The sequence below is a fragment of the Meleagris gallopavo genome, chromosome 3 (assembly GCF_000146605.3).
Source record: "Meleagris gallopavo isolate NT-WF06-2002-E0010 breed Aviagen turkey brand Nicholas breeding stock chromosome 3, Turkey_5.1, whole genome shotgun sequence".
In the NCBI taxonomy this organism is placed as follows: domain Eukaryota; kingdom Metazoa; phylum Chordata; class Aves; order Galliformes; family Phasianidae; genus Meleagris; species Meleagris gallopavo.
The window spans coordinates 30,812,082-30,832,478 of NC_015013.2; the positions used below are offsets into that span (position 1 = coordinate 30,812,082).

The window sequence follows — 20,397 nt, forward strand, 5'->3', positions numbered from 1 at the left end:
ACAAGTTTCAGATCCAGCTATAAAGTGAGGTAGGCTAAGAATGTCATCACATCTGTTTTTGAATTTTGACATCCATTCCATAGACAGTCCTAATACACACAGTATTCAAACACTATGAAGTATCAAATGCTTTATAACACAGTATTTTTACTCCCAGCCTCCATAGGAAGAAGGCAAAGCAACATGAACATCAGTCAGCTAAACTGGACGTTAGAATCAAGTTCTTAACCCTACAAATCCTTACAGTGAGTAGTTAAAGCTCTTAATAAAGCTCTTCCTTTTCTACAATGAGCTAAGAAATTACGCACATTCCATACTCAAGTATTGGTAGTGAGTACCATCTTGTGATAGTTTCTTGTTTCTGCTCTGAAAGGAAGTTTCCATTTATTTCAATTTTCTGAGATCTACCAATCCTTATTCTGGTGCCCTTAGGTTTTGTGTTCATAGAATTAATTTGCATTTGTAGAGGCGTTAATCACCTCATAGCTACTCATCATTCAGATCCATTTAAGTCTGACCCGAAATTGCTTTCACTTTATGTTGGATACACCAAAACTAATATTTAAAGCTGTCACAGCTTACACTTAATATTGTCTGCCCGTGCTACCACACGAGCTCCTTAATTACAGCAAGAAATTATTAGGGAAGCCCAAAATCTTCTTGCTTACTAGAAATTAAAGAAAAAGAACCCCTTCACTAGCTTTAAAATCAAGTACTTCCCATCAGCTTGTATCATCAAAGGTCCTCAAAACTGTAAACCCAATGCAAGTGAAGACTCTTAGTTCTTCAGAGTGGAAGGGTAAACGTGCAAGTAAACCTTTTCAGTTTGTTAACTTCTATAAAGGGGTACACAGCAGCACCTTAACTGGACACTGCAACACATATCACTGTTCTCCTTCACAAAAGCTGTTCCTTCCATGCCTGCCCAAGCTGGAACTTGCCTCTTTTGTCTGCTTGTGATTGTGCACACGACTTTCCAGAGTCTGGCCCCAGTGCCAAGACTAACACTGCTAATACCTCCTTGACAGTGGCTCAAAATTTCTGCCTGATGTACAGTAGCACTCACCTTATTCACAGCCACAATACTAGTAGATCAAGCCACCAGTGACTTCCTCCTCTATTCTTTAGTACTGAAAGCTAAGCTACAAAGAAAAAAAAAAAATCAAAACAAAACTACCACTCACAGCAATACTACTTAAAAAAACTTTTAGTTTAAAGCACTGATTTTTCCATTTGTGGCAATCCGTCTGCTACATCATACCCCCGTATCTTTTTTATTACTAATGATGCCTCAGACCTTGCACTTTTTTATTTACTAAAAAAACTAAATAGCATGTTAATGGAATTTGCCAGTCAGGAACTCTGACAGCAATGTCCAGTTCTGTTATCTTTTTTCAGCAGGAACAATTGGCACCTTGAGTCAATTCCCTGCCCATCCTGCAGATCTGCTAGATTCCACATACTACAGCTCAGTATTATCCAATACAAAGTCACACAAAATAGTTATCTAAGCCTAATGAATACTGACCCACTGCATTTCCTGTGTCTAAAAACAATTTAACAAATACATATATGAGGTTAGTCACACCAGATCTAACTTTGGAAAATCCTCCCCTTCACAAATTCTTTCCTCCAGCATTTATTACGAAGTCAGGCCCCAGGAAGGGATCAGACCAACAAGCCCGCAGTAGGCCAGATCACTTTCTTGCTGTCTTCAAAGTCATTATCAAGTTTCATGCCATCTTATTGTTTTCCAATCAAAGAGTACCCTGATCTGTCTCAACATACAACTAAATATTTGTTGCCAGCATGAGATTTCATACAGCAGTTTTCAACATACAGAGATGCAGATTAGCACCAACCTCTCCTGTATTATCCAACATCATCCAGCAGAAACACTTCATGATGAAGATGACACTTTATCATCCCATTTTACTATGAGCCGTTTAAAGTCATAATGCATGCCCACAATTAAAACAAACCTTTAAGAAAACCACTGCTCACTGTTTTAAACACACCAATGCTAATTGTTATAGTGCTAAGTGTAACAAGCATATTCCTTTTCAAAGAATTGAAGGAGTTTGATTGAGATGGCATGGAAAAAATACACAAAAATATTCATATGACTCTTCATTATTACAGCCAAATCCTTTTATTTCTCAAAGGAAAGACTATTTCTAGAAGGAAGCCAAGTAGTTTAAAAGCAAAAAAAAAAAAAAACCCACCAAAACACAGGTACTGTGCTTCAGAAAGATAATGCCATATAGAAATTATCTGACATTAAGTTTCAGGCTTTCCCAAAAATCAGTTAGCTGGAAATAGAGATGTATACATCCCAAATGGTGATTCTTGGTAAATGAGTCAAAGAAGAGCAATAATAGAAAATTCCTTTATGTTTATATCAAAAGTTGCAAATAAATATGCATTACTGCTCAATATACACCTATTAAACATACCTAAACATGGTATATGGGCACATTCTGTATGTATTAGACTGATATTATCTTCCTCATGTGGAAGACAGAGTTAACTTCAGAGACAAGTAAATTCACCTTACCACAAAATTCAGACACTGAACATATACTAGAAGGCTTCCAAAAAGCTTGAATATAATTAAATACAACATTTCCATGCCAAGTATAGTCAAGTCTTGGTCTCAATTTTTTTATTTTTATAGGTTTTTTTCTATGTTTAGAAGTTTTGGCTTACATACACCTTCCATTTGTTGGATGGACATTGGATATTCTCCATCTAAACAGTGAAATACATGACATAGCGAAGACAAGACAGGCCACTTCGGGCTGGTAAGGTTAACATACATCTCTATTTGAACAGCAAACAAAGAAGCAGTGCGTCTCTTTGTACTCCAGTGAGAATTTTCTTGATAACAATGATCTAGAGAACAGCACGTACCACAAGTGATACTAATTAACTCAATATAAATTTTGTATTCATCAAAACTGTAAGTTATTTAACATGAAAATAGTGAACAATAGCACGAAAGGCTACTTCCACTACCACGCTCAAATCAAAATTCAGAAAAAAAAAAAGACACTGTTCCCTTGAAATTAAATCTCCCTTTTCACCTGCCAAACAGCATTCTTTAATATACAAGCTTAACAAGAACAAATTCACAGAAATAAATTTAGCAGCAAAATTGAGGTTCTCTCAGAAGACAAGAAGTCCCTTGGGTTATTTCCACAAGTAAAAATCATCTTCCTACTTCCACTGCTCCATTTTAAGATGGTTAGTTTTTGTTCAGATTTCTACAGGTACAATCACTTGGAAAAAAAGTTCCATGTAGGAGAATGAGAGAGATGCCTACAGTTACCATTTTAAAAGTCTTCAAAGCCTGTACAGTTTGCCAACAAAGTGAGGAAATTGAACTACAGGGACTGCAGAATGATCCCGCTGCTATGGAACGAAGAGGAAAAAGTCCCATTTCTATACTCTCTGTTCTCCTGAAGGTTCAATATTTGGTGATTTCTTGAGTATTGTACCATCATTTTAAAGACATCACTATTAGATCAAAATTTCAAAGCACGTAAGTTCCGCTCTTCAGTTTGTCAATAGGTTAAGACTATTTAGTCCATTATCTTCGTATTAAATTTAAATTCACTTCAAGTTAATCAGTACTAAGCATCTGTGCGGTGACAATCACACATTAGAAAGTAAAATCTCGGAAAATATATTTGCCTAAACTCAAAGAAAATTTCTTTTGAGCCACTTCTATTCTTCATTTATTTATTTTTCCCATTTTTCTCTATAACATTCCTACGCCTGGTAAATAAATTTTCTTGCTTGTAAGAATTCTGTGTTCAGATAAGTGCTGCATGTAATTAGAATTAAAGGAGCCTTTATTCCCACCTGGGCTATCGCATGAAAATCGTAAATCAGTAAAGTACCCTTAGCCCACAAACTAGCCCTGAAAATACGTCAGCATTTGTTTTCCTCTGATCGACTGAAGTTCTGTTCACAGACAAAAACAAATGGTCTTGGCCATGAAAACAGACACATGCACACAAACTCTAGGAAGCTGAATTTTTCTGTTAATGTAAGCAGAACTCAAATATGAATTTTCAGCAGCTTGCTTCTAATCCTTTCCAGAGACGGACCTAATCAGAAAGTGGCAAAGTATGCCTGAGGCAGACCTCAAGTTTAAGGAATCCAGAAGGACAAGGGCTCCCTCAGTATCAATATGATAGCTCAGTATTCCAAGGACATCAATCTTCCTGAAACTGGTCCATCCACAACGTACCTGGATAGCCATGCCTCTCACTTCTTTTTAACAAACAGTCCTGTACTACCTCAGGGCAGTTCAGCATTATAGCTGCAGTGAAGAAGTCCCTTCTGATCCTTGGATCAAGGAGACAATCAGCAGAGACACCCTGAGGGTACCTTCAAGGCAGGGAGATACATTAGCTGAGCCCTGAGATTCGTAACGGTTTTGATGATTGTTAGAACTTGCTGCTCGAAGGATGAAATGAGAAGCACAAATTCAGGTGTGCAGTGTTAGATTTCAGACTAAATGCTAAATCTAAAACTGTGTAAACATTTGCTCACTGGGAAGAATATACTACTATGCAGGGATTTCAAAAAGTTTCAATTCCTCCTTTTTCAAAGGTCCTTCTGCATGAGGGGGCATTTAGGCTCGATCTATCCAAAACTGACATGCTGGAAATGAACAATGAATATGTGCTATTCACATACTGCTCTTTCTCTTATACATTCGCCCCTCACTATCCTACTCCCGAGCATTAGATACTTCACATTATATTTATATAACAATATCTGTATTTGTGCAAGCACCTATATATACACATTATTTATATATGTATACACACATGTGAAAATGTGTATATGAGTATCTATATACATTATAAATGTATATAAGTATATAGTGGATAAAATGCATACCAAAATATTAGACTAATTCTGTGCGTATTGAAATGAAAACATAAGAATAAGAACGAAAAAAATCACCTGTTTGGCAAGAAAACTCATTTTCTTTCAATAAAAACCCAACAGATAAAATTTAGAAATAAAATCGGTCCGCAAAAAGAACAAAGAGTCCCCTTTAAATACGAATTACTTATTCACAGCTGATAGCAATCAGCATATCTGTTTCTTTGTTGTTACTATATCATGCAGAAGACCTTTCACCAGATACAAGAGTCACGATGAGACTTTATGACACCTTAGTCTGTTGCTTTACAAGAAAATTAAAACATCACTTTATCAATCTATTTCATAACCAGTAAGTCTGGAATTTGAAACGACAAAGCTACATCTTCAATATGTTGTGGAAATCCCACGCCTTCGGGTCCCATATTTGATCTTCAGCTTGCAAATGAACACTAATGGATTTAAAACAAATACATAGTTTTCCAGACTTACATTGACTTTGAAGCTTTGTATTGAGCCATCCAAAAAGTGAACGTTACAGGTTATCTCTGATCGAGTTTTCTCCTTTGGTAGTTCTGACGCTCGTATGTTATTTATCCTCCCACCTAAGGCTCGTAAACGGGAGTTCATAACTATTGCTGAATAACCTATAAAACAGAAAATACATTAAATAACAGTTCTTACAATTCACTTATGATTCATCAACAGTCTTCAGAGAAACCTACAATGACATAAAGGCCTTATTACAATCCAAGCACTTAAGAGTAACAAAAGCTTCTTATACAAGAAAATGAATTGTAAAAATAGCAGGTTCTAAACCAAAACATAAACAAGTACTGAGATTTCCATGCTCCAAATCTACTTATGATTCTGTTAACATATTAATTACTGCAATGTATTCTTAAGTTAGAGCTGGGCTATTGCCTTAGTCTGAAAACAAACAGAAAAAAAACAAAAAAAGCAAGTCAATATTTTAGAGCCTACCATACATAAATTCATGAAGACAAAACTACATCCAAGAAAAACTCAAAAATATATTTTCAAATTTTTCTTGGAAAAATCTTCAACAGTACAATCTCTGAAAACAACTGTTTCCAAAACGGCAAAATATATACATACATACATACATACATACATACATATATATATATATATATATATATATATATAAAAATAATAAATAAAATAAACTATTCATCAAAATAAGAGCTAAATTAAACACAGTCAAGCCTGTAAACATTTCAAGCCTCTCTCCACTAGATCAATTTACCAATTAACATCAGAACACACAAAGCCAGCTGGCAAGCGAAGCTGAGGATAGTTTTCCAGGTTAGTTACCATACCAATTACCGAATCATACCTCCCTTATTAGAGGCTAGCTACAAAAGGACTTGCATAATGCGAGCGTTTCCTAGACAGCTGGCCAAGCCAGAGAGAAGCAAGGTCAGGACTATTTTGGAATCTACCCCTTCTTCTCTGCCTGACTTAAAAACATAGCAGGTTTTTTTTGTTGTTGTTGTTTGTTTAAAAAGCTAAAGAAACTGAACTTTTCAAAATAAAATTCTGAAACTTCATACCTACTCCCTTATCCCCATACAAAAAGGAAACAAAAAAAAACACCATGAAATGCATGAAGAGCCATGAGAAACAAAATATTAGAGTACTGAAGACTACAAAAAGCAGTGAATGGTCAGTCAATTCATAGTTTGCTACTTTCTAAAATTGAAACTATATTTAAATTGCTAAGACTGATTCATCCAGCCAGCCCATTGACTTTTTTCCCCTCTGGAACATCAACAATATTTTCTTCTTACCCTTTTCCAAAAAAACACACACACACACACACACACACACACTCTTTTGTTACTTGAAGGAAGGAAAAAAGAGGTGATCCCTAGGTAAATTCTGAACATTATTTTCATATAAAGCACTACATACTCCTACTACTGTGAAATTCTTGTTCTTGATATACAATCTGCATTTAAACATAGTACATTAATATATATTTTCTTTTTTTTACCCAGGTCTTATTAAAGGAATGGTTGATGAAGAAAACACCCAGTTACCTAATTATCAAGGGCATCCAAAGAATTGAAAATGCTAAGAACGTATATGTTCCTAACAGTTACATTTTCAACTACTTATTCACCACTGGGTTCATCTTTTACCAAAAAGCCAGGTGACTATATGAATTATACTGCAGTCTTTTCTCCCTTTTCCACTCAGGTGAGTCAAGAACATCTCATGGCAGAGAGTGACAGATCACTGTCACTACCTGCCAGGCCACTGATCAGTAAGAGAAGAAAATTATTTCCTGGGCTCACCACAAGATGAGGAAGCAGCCTTTTCTAGACTGGTGCAAACCTTGGTCAGCTGGCAGAGGGCAGCCTCATGCTCTGCCCTTCAGGGCTCAGCCTGCACTGTGAAGACTTGTGCTCCCTCAAGCTTACACACTCACCCACTCTTGGAAAAATCCCATTTGACCCTCTCACTTCTCTGCATATTTATTTAACCTCTATACAAAATTCAGCCACTGCTCCCACTGCCTACAGCATACTCTCTAAATTCAATCCCAGGTTTCTGTTGAATACTAGCAAAAGATAACTGGAATTTCATGTTAAAGCTGTTTGCAACAAGAACAAAGTTCCATTTGGAAGGTTTTCACAAATTTTTAATTTTTGATTAAATAGTATTTTTCAATGTTGCTAAAGAGAACATACAATATGCATCTTCAGAACTTCCATGGCTCTCTTCCACAAGTCAGACCTACTTTTTTCCAGGCCACAAACCTGTTAATCTGTCTCCAAACACCAGCGGAAGGTGGCCAAGTGCTAATAGTAACACTTCCTCTGTATATTGCTACTTGTCACAAAATCTGAGAGGTGCTTAGTTGTAGGCTAAAGTTTGTTTTCTTACACTAGCTTTTCACAGTTGGGGCTGGATGCCCAACTTGGAAATTCATCAGAAGAAAAGTAAACCTTCTAGAGAGACTGATTTGCAAAGAGCGTGCAAAAGAAAATTTAAAATTTCTTTTTCTTGTTTTTTTTTCCCCCCCCTCAGACAATTTGATGTAAAGTGACATCACTAACGCAGTTGGAGCTCCCAGACTGCCCTACAGCATGCACAGATCCTTTGCCATCCTGCACAGAGCCATCTGAGCACAGCAGCCCAGCAAAAAGCAGGATAAGTGGCTGTGGTGTCCCAACACACTACCATCAGTCAGGCTGGAGCTCAAAGGGTCTAAAGAAGGCCCAGCAATCTGCCAGAAGCTGGATGCTCAGACTACAGAAAACTGGCCTCTACATGCTAGCTCCAGGTTTTTCAAAGTTATCCCATACAAGAGCCATAAAATCCCAAAGGAGATGTTTTCCAGGGATCATGCTGCAGGCACCAGCATAAGTCATTGTGTGTGTGTCAGAGCTCAGCGTGCCATTCTAAGTCAGGAACAACACAAACTCTGCAAGTCCCTACCCTGAAAAGGAAAACAGAAGATATGGGAATCTCAGTTACTAGCACAGGCACTTCCACTTTCCTCCCATGCAGGAACTGTTTTAAAAGCAGTATTTAAAGAAATAAAACAGGCCCAGATTACAGAAATGCTTGACTTACCAACACCAATGCAATATTAAATAATAGAGAAGCTGTGGCTGCGCTGTCCCTGGAGGTGATCGGGGCCAGACTGGATGAGGGCCTTGGGCAGAGGGCATCAGCCCTGCCCACAACAGAGAGTTCAAACTATATTATGGTCTTCAGAGAACCTTTCAACCCAAGCCATTCTGCAATTCTATGAACAATGCACCTGCTTTGGGACAGGGAAAGGGTCTCTGTGCTGACAGACAAGAGCAGCCCTACTCTGAACACCTGCAGGCAGCACCCAGTCCCAAGCTGCCAGGGGCAGCCATTACATGCAAATCCTAGCTTCCCTTTCGTAGCTTCTATGGGATGTTAATTCCCAAAAAATGAGAACAAAACAAGATACATTTGAACATTATCAATAAAATTATAATCTTATTGATAACTCTTATCATCAGTAAGAGAATAGTTTAACATGTATATATCTCTTAATAAAATAAGCATGTCAAATTCAGGAAGTTGAGTAATAATTAAAAAAAAAAACAAACAAACCAAAACAGAATAAACAACCCCAAAACACAGTTGTTTTCAATACTGAAAGTTTTTATACTGAAGTATAAAACCAAACACATAGAACTTCATCCCATAATCAAATTTTGCAACAGGCTCACAGGAATAAAAAAACTTAACTACAGAAAGAGGTTAATGTTTTCCAAGTGCATTAAATGCATTTCTGAACAAGTTTGGTTATGCGTGGCTTCCCCAAGAATTAAGTTGCAGCCAAGCAGAACAAAAATAATGTGTTTTCCTGCACTTTTGTATTGAAGACTGACTTTTTAAAGAGACCTCCATTCCAGCTTTTCATCTCTTTGCAACTCACTTAGGAACCACTGGTAAAGAAATTTATGACCCAGTTCTCAGCATAACTGTCGTTAGCATGTTTGCTACCAACGAATTAAATCAAGAACAGCTTTTCTGCTTATATTCTTCTCGATCTTCTACATAGAATCACATTACACAACTATAAACACCTCAAAAAATACAATAATCATCATTCATTAAACTAAACCGTTACATAAATGGAGAGTATTTCTACTTCTGCAATGTATGCACATATGTTTTTTCCTCCTCAGAAAGAGACTGCTGTCCTCTAAGCATTCTTATATTTTCTTTAGAATCATGACTGAAAATTCATGGTTCTCTGTTGGTCTATTGAAAATTGCCAATACTATGGAGCATGGGAATGTCATTTATGAAGAGTAAGCACTACTCATTCACTTGCATTATCTGAGTAACCTCAACTGAAAATGAGTATTTTAATTACAAAGTCCTGTACAACATTTCAGTAAGGGTTACATTTTATGGTTACCTGTTGCTTTATTCAAAATATATGAAATAAAATCAATATGTTGAGCTGGAAGAGACCTAAAAGGATCATCGAGTTCAACTCCTGGCTCCACACAGGGTGACTCAAAACTGAAACCTTATATCTGAGAGTGTTGTTGCGATGCTCCTTCAGCTCCAGTAATTTGGTGCCACAACCACTGCCCTATGGAGCCTGTTTTGTGCTCACCACCTCTATCAAAGAACCTTTTTCAAACACCCAACCTCCACAACTCTCCAGTGAACAATGGATACCCCACTCCAAGTTGTACACCCTGAATTAAAAAAAAAAAGCATGACTGGGAATACAAAGACAGGTAACACATTTAAGATGTATCAATTTATAGCCCTACAAAAAACAACATAAATGGCCTTTATTATGCAGCAGCTTTCCCTGTTTGTTGAGTGAAATGATCTCCCAAACGATCATCACAAAAAACAACCCTAAAAATCCAAACTATTTATAAACCACATTCTGATTCTTCCTCCCATGCACTGAAGTATTATTTACACATTTTGAAGCCACATCCATCACCAATGCTTTTTAATGAGGGTTAGATTATTAAGCCAGCTTTCCTGAATAAAAGCCTGAAGTTTAACTAAACATCCATGAAAACAAGCTTCTGTTTCCACCTTCTCCAGAGACAACTCTCCTTTTCCACACTACGAATGTGAAATTACACCATTAACTTAAAATGCAGCTTTAACGCTTCATGAAAAAATCCCACTAAATGTTTAACCACAATATAATATTTGCAAGTTTTCCCTCAAATTAAAAGGGCATTTCTAAAGCCACAAGCAAAGTAAAAAAGATAAGTTTCATTTTGAGCAACGCACACAGGTTATCACTAACTCCTTAACTATAGTTATTTCCCACAGACTTTGCCTGACAAACTTTGCTCAAAAGTCACACAGAAAGGCATCTGGGAAGCCATTAGTATCAGGTGGTAAAACTTGCATCAGTAGAGAGAAAAATCAACTAAACCATAAATACAGAACAGCTATGAAATATAAAAGCACAAGAGCTTTAGATGAAGAAACATTAAAGCTTATGGTATAAAAATACCTCCAGATTAAGATATAAAGCATTAGAGGATCCAATGCTGCAGAATCTTCTTACTTAGAGCTGAAATTAAAGTTAATGCCCACATCTCAAAAGCAGTAGCTGCAAGTTCTCCAACCATCATTCCTAAGACACACAGCAATTTCATTATAATAAAAAGTTTTTCCACAATGTAACAGACAAAAAGATTCAGCATTGTAATGTCTACTTCTGAGGGCAAAATCTGTGGTACATTCCAACACAGCAAAATTATTTACCTGTCATATAAACAATAAACAGCTACAAGTGTTTTGAGAAAGTTATCAAAAACAGCAGGAACAAAGATTCAGACATTCTAGTTATCTTAATTTTTACCAGAAAATAGATTTTACAGCTTGGGATTGATCACAAAAACTAAGCATATTAAGTAAGGAAAAAAAAAAAAAACACAACAAGAACCATATAAGCACAGAGTTTTTAAAGTTGTAACTTCACAAATTAAATTCACAGCATTAAATCACTGAGATTCGCATATATTTTCCACACATATTGACAGTTCAATACTTAAAATTAAAGAAAAAGTCATATTTTGTAAAGTACAATGACACCTTTTCTTCATCTGCCAACTCAATCTGTTGGAGTTCATCCACAAGCAAGCCTTCATAGTGGACTGTATACATGATTGCATCTTTATTTGCTTATTTAAGATACACTTAAAGGCATTTAATTTCAATGTAGACAGTTACAAGGAAAAAAAGCCTTGATTTAAAAAACAAAAAGAAACCACAAGTAATTTTGAATATTCTCTTCTCTGGCAATTCTTTAACATTGAAACGTAACTTTATTTTAAAGGTCATTAGGTAAGTGGACAAACTGGATAGCTCCCATGCCTAGAAATCAGGTACTTACCAGTAATCACTGCCTCTAAGAAGAAGATCTAGTACATACATACTAATACATTTTTAAAATTTTCACATCACTGCAAGTGCTTAACTAATACATAAGACTTACAAAGTGTTTTGCAAGTCTTCCCAGGACTTCATTTAAACCTTCAGCTATAACATATTTCAGATAAACTTGTATTGCCAGAATATTTGATAGAAATCCAGCTGTTCTGAACTCCAGAATCAGTAAGACCGTACACAAATGTCAAAGGTGGACTGGAGGAGAAGAGTGGGAAATAGACATTCCTCAGCATTAATCCTGGCACTGCCCTAGTGCAGACAGACCACACAGTTAGTGTGAAAGCTAGTGCAGATAGACCACACAGCACACCAAACCACTAAGTCTAAACTCAGCTCTGCTGCTTGGTACTTACACATCTGGATAGGAGCTAAACAGACATAACTCCAAAAAACAAGCTTCAACATTCGCTACAACATAGGGTCTGGAAACAACACAAGTAAGGATGGACCAAGTGCCTAAAGAGAGAATAAATATTTATAGCTAGCGATGGATGATTTCTATTGATATGAAGCTTTCTGAAGAGCTCAATGCATTCACTCAGTCAGAGAGGAGTATGAAAGGTAGTTGAAGATCCTGTTAGAAGTTCTTTACATGAGGGGAGGGTGGTGGCTATAGAATTACCACATCCTCTCTGCAGCGTGTCCAGCAGCAAGACTGCTTATCTGAAAACTTACCTTGAAATCAGATAGCCTAAAGGCAACTAAATTCTATAAGACCTTACTGGTGGAAAAACAATACTGACCATCAATGTCAGTACTCTGGTTCTTAAGCATCATTTAACTCAACTTCTACGGAAAATATGTTGATCATATTCACAAAGGATGAAACCAACTTGTACCAATGATCCTTCAAACTTCAGGTCCACACAACCAACCTCACCAATTCTACTTTACAAACATAGAACTGAACTGTACGGTTAAGGCAATGCATAATCCAATACATCATTTGACACAATGTGAAGCATCACAGTCAGATCTTAGATACCAGATCAGCAGTAGTACACTGATACTATCTGTTAGAGTGAGTCAGAGGGGGAAAAAAAATGAACAGAAGGAAAAAAGCAACTGAAGTAATAGCAGAGCCCTTCTCCCTATGCTATTTAAGTATTCTAAAATACAGATGAGGATAAACACAATGCTTTCAAATTTTCAGTAGTTTTCACTGCTCAGAAGAGATGTCTTGTTTATTTTGAAACACATTTATAAAATAACACCTGAAAACATTGTGCCCACTTCAATAATGGCTCATTGCTCCATTTCCTGCTCCACAGGAACTGGAGAATTCAGGAACTCGATGGCTTCCTCTATAGTCTGCTTCTACTTGAAACACTTTAGCAGCTTAAAAGATAACTGGCTCACAGAATAAAGCAAGACCTATCATTAATTTTTTTCCTAAATAATGCCTTTTGGGGCTACAAACAATACTTATGATGTCAACTAGACACTGCAATGTGAAAACAGAAGTTTACCTTCCTTAGCTCAGTTTTACTTTACGTTAAGAACTCTGAAAATTTGAAGAATGAAAAAGCCCAGTTTGATCAGAAGTTGAGCACTGCCGTGCCCAACTATCAACATTTCTCATAAATGGTTCAGGATAGACTGAAATATACAAAGAGAAATCTTTTTACTTTCACGCTGTAAAATATGAAGCTGCACTGACAGCCACACTATGCAGGTAACCAAATAATGCTATTTGGTTAAATGAATAATTTATGCCCTAAAATCTTCAAAAACAAAAGTACACAATCACCACTGAACTTTACAGAGAAAAGCTACTGAAATATTCTAAAAATTAAGGTGTCATATTGATCAAAATATTTAAGTTGAAATACAAGAAGTCCTTGTATTCTCTTAGTGGGCAATAAACTACACTTCACAAAGTACTGCATGATATACGAGAGCCATCATGACAAGTGTAGTATCAACTACAGTTGTGATAATTAGCAAAATTTTCATCATTTGCATTACAGGTTGAGGAAAGAATGCATAAACACAAATATCTGAAAGCTCTCTTATAGGTATAACAGATATATCCAATAATACTTTCAAATGAGAAATACTACACTTTCATATATCCACATTGTGACACTAGTCAAGAAATCTCAGATCTCTTCTACTGGTTTTAAAAACAAAGGGAAAATACTCAACATAAAACAGGGATTATTCACACAAATAGTGCACTATCCACTAAGCTGTCTGGTGCCAATACAGCACAGATACAAAAAGATATTATTTTACAATACAAAAAGATATTATTTTTCCTCCACTTTGAGAAGTCGCCGTGACAAAAAACTTTGCTGAAAATGTCAAAAAAGAATCAACTCCACATAAGATGTTCCCTTATGTAAGACATGATGCTTTGCAACAGACAAGTTACTGTCCATTACATAACCGCTGATCTACAGTCAAGCATGGTGTGTAATTTGGTAATAGTTCTGCAGCATGGTAGTTAAAAACTTAAAAAATGCATACATATGGTTTGCAGGTAATCTCTTACTATGTTGACTATTACAGATACATTAAATAACAAAAATGAATAAAAATTTTCCTCATATCTCAATTGCATACTTAGAATAGTTTTTCTATATACTGATCAGCTTAGCAAAAGACCTCTTTCTACAATTGTTCCCTCCGATTAATACATTTTCCTGACAAAGCTTCAAATGACACGCAATGAGGTTACCAAACATCTCATTCTTTTCAGGAGGAATGATGTTCTTGTACATTATATTTCAGCTCCTTTGCTTACAGAAAAAAATTGGTCTTTAAAAAAAAAAAAAAGGAAAGGCAGAAAAAACAAGGCTGCAAAGCAAAACAGACCAGCAGATTCAATACCTAAATGCCTGGTTTTATTTCTGATGTCACCAAAGGCATTTTGTGAACAAGCTTATTTTCTCCAAATTGAACATGGATCACAACTGCCATACAATTGCCCAAGCATACATCTGTAATACAAATTTAAGAGCAGGCAGCACACCGCAGGTAACTGGCTGGTGAATAAACTTAAGAGCTTGCTGCTACCTCCAGCGTTGTTAAATGCCACAGAATAAATGAAAGAACTGAACACAGCTGAAATCTGCTAATTAATTCTGATGGCAGCAGTGACTGTCAACCACCGGAAAGCCCAAGGGAACAGGAGGAGGAGGACGAAAGCATTGATCACAATAAAAATAGTACAAATGCCACATAAAGCTAACTCTACTTTTAAAGAGAACATTAAATGGGTCGTGAAGTTCCCCAATGTATTGCTACAGCACCAGGAAAACTGCCTGAATTGACTGAGATTGCTCTTGAATGGGCACAGTTCGAGATCAAACACACAGCTTCATAATCCTGTTTGAAATCTATCTGTCACTTCACAACAGTGGGATGCAAAGTAAACGGCAAATAAAGAGCAGGAGGAGCAGTTCAGAACATCAGTGCACTCTGCAGTGTGCAAAGCCTGGTGGAGTTCCCTGTGTTAGAATTTTCAGAAGACCCACCAATATGAAAAACAAAACTGCACAGATGCCCTTCAGTACTGTTCAATATTTATAACACTGCCCAGCTGTTAGCTAAAACAGTTTCTGTTGTTTTCACAATCCTCAGACACAGGCAAGCAGCAGCCAAGACTGATGGCAGAATTTTTCTGCTGAAAATGGTACTAAGCAGAGAAACTCAAACAGGTTGAGTCATTTTTAATTACGTGCTAGAATTTGAGCAGTACTCTTGATCCCTAGACAAATACAAATTAAAGCTTTGCACCACTCTCCAGGATTTTCTATTAATGATCATTACATATTTTCTTTCTTAACACAATATAGGACTGTATAACATCAAAACAAAAAACCCCTGTGTTAATGAGCACAAGACACTCCTCAGAATCACTGAATTATTTTTCTGCAGCCAGACTTTGCCTCCAGACTTCATGGAACTGTTTCCTATACATTCATGCTTTATGCCTCACAATTCATGTTCTGCCACAAGCTTTTAAAATACATTCCCTCAAGCATGACAAAAGACTTCCTATGCTATAAAGCTTACAGCCACAAAAGGTCCCCAAACGGATCTAGAGCAAAGCACTGGAAATTGTGCAGCTAACCACAGAATACTATTGAAAAAGATGGGAGAATAACCAAACCACAGCAGTTCTTCTTTTAAAAGAAGGAAGGACACAACTACAAACATAAAATTAAAAGGTTATCTTTCGGAGGGATCTTAAAACTGACAACTTAACTTAGAATTTTAGGTACAGGAAAAAAAACAATCTTCAGAATAGAGTTGCACTCAAATTCATCTTCCAGGATTGCTCAAAGTGACAAAAGTTCTAAAGATTTCGAAGCCTCATAAAACTATTTTATTTGAAAGAATTGTGCAAAATTTTACTTCTGATACTACAGGAAAAGGATCGAAAATGTGTCACAGAAGCCTCATAACTCAAAGCCAGAAGCTAAACACTGTGAGGAAATTAACGTAACTCCTAATACTTCGATCATAACTTCTATACATTCAGATTAGAAAAACTGGAGGAGACTGCGGAAGAACAACTTCTCCAGAAAGTTTACAACCATGACATTTTGTAAATCTTCAGGAAGAAAAAACAAACCAAGAAGGAGAAAAGGCAGCCTAAGAACATCTGCACTTCATAAACAGTTGTCATGGAAGTACAGTTTGCTGCTACTCCTTCTGCATGCATCTTCTTCTGATCTTTCTGTTTACGGTCAGCTGAAAAATTTATATTTCAAGCTGACCAAAACACATTTCCTTCTTCATTGCTGTTGCAAAGACTTCAAAGCTCCCAGAATCACATCAGTATGCTATCATTCATCCAACAAGACCACTGTTTGCCAAGATACTCAGTGGAACTGACTGCATCCTATTGTTGCATATCTTACTGCATGGAGATGACAGGCCCAAGAAAACCAACACCACTGCCAAAAATGGCTAGCAATTTGTCCGACCTCTGCACATGTTAGGCTGTCCACATTTCAAAAAGAGCAATTCCTACACATAGCAAAGAAAAAGTTAGTGTAAACACATGACTGTTCACGTTGTAGCTTGCAAACTATTTGCCCTTTCTGTTTTCCCATCAGCATTTAAACAGTGTATGCTTTAGACCCAAGAAATCTAAACATTTATGTCTTTATATCCCTGCTAAGTAATTTTTTCAGCACACTACAAGATTAACAAGCACCTAGTGACCACAGCATACCACACCACAGGAAAACCATTCTGAAAAACACTACCCCAGAATAGATAATACTGTATCTTCCCTCTACTGCAGATGGACCAGAAGTTATCTTTTGGTCAGGTTCTTTCTTTGTACAAATTAACTCCGCTCCCACAGAGTCAAATGGCACCTCACAGTCAGCACACACGCTCAGCCCCAGGGGGTTGGCTGGGCTAGAAAGCACAGAAAGGGGCCTGCAGCTCATGGCTGGAGCTGCAGTGGAGCGTGAGTTGCTGCAGGGCGCCATTTTGGAATGGTGACTTGGTAAAGGTTTTCTTGCTCTCCAGCTGAGCACTCTGTTGTTTTGGGTTTGTTTGTTTTTGACTATTGTAGTGACATATAGTGCATTCATATAAAATTCAAGCCCACTGAGGGATATTTTGTTGTTGTTCATTTTTAAACACAGCTCCCCAACTAATGATCTTCCTGTTGCTATCTCAAGTAACGCAAGCTTCTTGAACCTTGTCTTTATGAGCTTGTTAAAGCTCCCATGCACAGCAAGGCTCATTTCATTTGCAGAATTAAACCACCTCCTTACTTCAGAATGAATCTATGCTATCCTCTCATATCAACTGTTGCTATTTTTCAAAGCTACAAACTACCCTCCAACTTCAAGTTCCAAATCAGTGAATTTGTGAGATGATGCCAAGAATTTTTAAAAGCACACACAAAAACTACATTTTGCCAAGTATATCTTACATTTCCCAACCCTTCCTATTTCAGCATTTATATTTCTAGCTGGCAGGTAGAATATTTATCTCCTTCCCTCAAAGCAACCTTAGCATGGTGTGGCAACTGATTACAGAGGAATGCAGACAATGGGCCAACTTCGCTGCTTTATGCTAAAACAGAAGCAAAACGGGAGAGCTTGCTTAGACAGTGCTGAGATCCAATTTTTCTCTGGCAGTTGCCCCACCGTTAGGTACCTCTGCATAGCTGTGATAATGAGTAATGCCTCCCAACACGCAAATTCCTCAAGACGCAGGATGGAAGGGCTGGAAGAGACAAAGAGGGAGTTCATTGCAGCTCTTACCAGGTTAGAGCTACAGTCACAGTGCGGTTGCACCAAGAAATAGGACAGAAGTTCAGAATCACTAATGCTTTGTCATTAGTGTTTCTTTCACAACGCTGCAATCCATCAGAAGTATAGTCAAAAATGAAGGTATTTTAAAAAAAAATTACTTGGGAACACAATGTTGTGTCGCCAAATCTAGTCAAGCAACTGAAAACAACTGCTATGGCAGATCAATGACAAGACGCCTATTTCTCTGAAAAGAGCTGCTTGTTGTAAGAGCTTTAAAGGGGAGAATTTATTTCAAATTAATTTCTAAGTGGTGTTACCAGGCTTATTTTGCATCAGTAACTGAATAAAGTAGCAACTTTATTTTAAAAGCTATTACCTAACTTTATATAGATTTGTAATATTTAAGCTTCCGTCAAGGTCAGTAACAATGACCCTTATCCCAGGTTGCTTACCCTATATCACACATCTATAGAACTACTCAACTTTGTTTATTCGCTTAATTGCTTTCCTAGTGTAAAATGTACCTTACCACCATCATGTAGGTGGTCTGCTTGCCCACAAGAACTTTGTGAATGCGTCACTAATATTTGCACTTGAGGAACACATTTAATCCACATCTGATCTTCGGAACCATATTACAAATTCTGGCCAATGCCACACACACTTAAATTAGTAAGCTGTAGGATTTTGCCTAGGCAACTTTGTCTCTTGGAAAAAAAAAAAAATAAATTGTTAGCTTTAGGAAATAAAAGGGATTAGGTGTCAAATCTAGCAAAAACTTTGATGAAATTGATATGTAAGGTATCTAACCTTCAACCAGGAAAAATTCATGCCATGGCTTGCAGTCTCTCTTCTGAAGCAAGATGTCAAGAATAAGAATCCTTTAGAAATAAATGCAATGTGAAAGACTAGACAGAATAAGTGGTAGAACAGCTTTATTGGGAACTGAATGTGGTTGCAGAGTGGCTGCCTATCCAGCCCCTGTAATCAAAAAGTTGCCAAAAAGAATCACATCAGTACGTGTGAAGTGGAAGCATGGGAGAACTTCAAGGCAGATCACTGGCAGGGACGAAGTTCAAGACCTCTAGGAAAAAACACAATGACTACCTCCTGGTTTGATTACACTCATAAAAAAGAGTTTTCCCTAAAATTTTAAAAGCATTGCATCAGTTAATGTTTAAGTGACAAAATATGCAGGTTGCTCTGACATTAACTCCTCCTATTTATTTCTAGGACACAGTAGTACTACTTGATTGAACAAGTTCTCAGCTGTGAAACACTGTTTTTCAACATCTTCATTGCTTATGGTGAAGACTAAGAGCCTCCATGCCGCAATCATAAAAACCCACACCAGCAGGGATGACCCACTATTTCACAGCTGCTATGATGGTGCTGTTGCTAGGAAAATTTTCCACACACAGTCCACTTTTCATTAACAGATGAAAGTCAGAAGGCACCAAATCTGGACTATGCAGTGCTTGTGGTACAACAGTCCAGTCAAGATTGGCAATGTGCTTCATCGTCTTCAGACTGCTATGATGCCTTGTATAATTGTGTGGTAAGGAAAAGATTGTCTTCTTCAAGAGTTCCCTTGTAATCCACTGGTCTGCATGGGTGAGTCAGTTAAGATGTTTCACATGACAAAATGAATAGCAAGTACATGGCTGCCTGGAACATGGCTTGTCTTTCACATCACCACTGTTGAAATTGTACCACTCTCCACCTCACTGTGCTTGCACCCACTATTTGGTCTCCAGAAAAGTTCACTAAGTGTTAATGAATGTCAATAGGTGCCTTCCCCCCTTCCCCCCCACCCCCCACAGACAAGAATTCAATGACACACTTTTGCTTCATACACACTTCCTTGTAGGAAGCCATTTTATCAGACTGCCTCTCTGCTGCCATCCGTCACCCAGCACCAGAATATAATGGAATGCTGGGGGGGAGGGCCAACACCTACTGCTGTACCACCACCATCTGCCTCTGACATAATAGGCCAACATAAAATAGCAGGCACTGCTTTCAGAGCAGCCACTATACATCAATTTCTGATGCAGGTTCTGAGCTGTTCAGGGGTTTTCGACTAGAACATGCAGAAGATGAGGAATGAAACCAAGTAGTCGATGAATAAAAACATAGTGAGATGGACTGAAACAAAGCAAAGAGCAACTAAAGTACAATAGCAAGGCAGAGCATGGAAGAGGAAGAAGTTACATAAGACAGCAGAAGGATGCTATCTTACATCTTCAAAAAAGATGAAGAAAGTTGGTCCCTGAATTAGAGAAAGAGTTAAGAA

At 37.3% G+C, this 20,397-nt stretch overlaps 1 protein-coding gene across 2 annotated transcripts in view; it reads right to left on the reverse strand.

Moving 5' to 3' along the window:
• The window catches only part of PTPN3 (protein tyrosine phosphatase non-receptor type 3), a 156,098-nt gene that overhangs the window by 82,778 nt on the left and 52,923 nt on the right, over window positions 1-20,397 (reverse strand). For both annotated transcript variants that reach the window (XM_010708587.3, XM_010708588.3), the window contains exon 2: window positions 5,398-5,552. In XM_010708587.3, coding sequence (XP_010706889.2) covers window positions 5,398-5,552 — 155 coding nt within the window. The remainder of the gene's footprint in view (window positions 1-5,397; window positions 5,553-20,397) is intronic.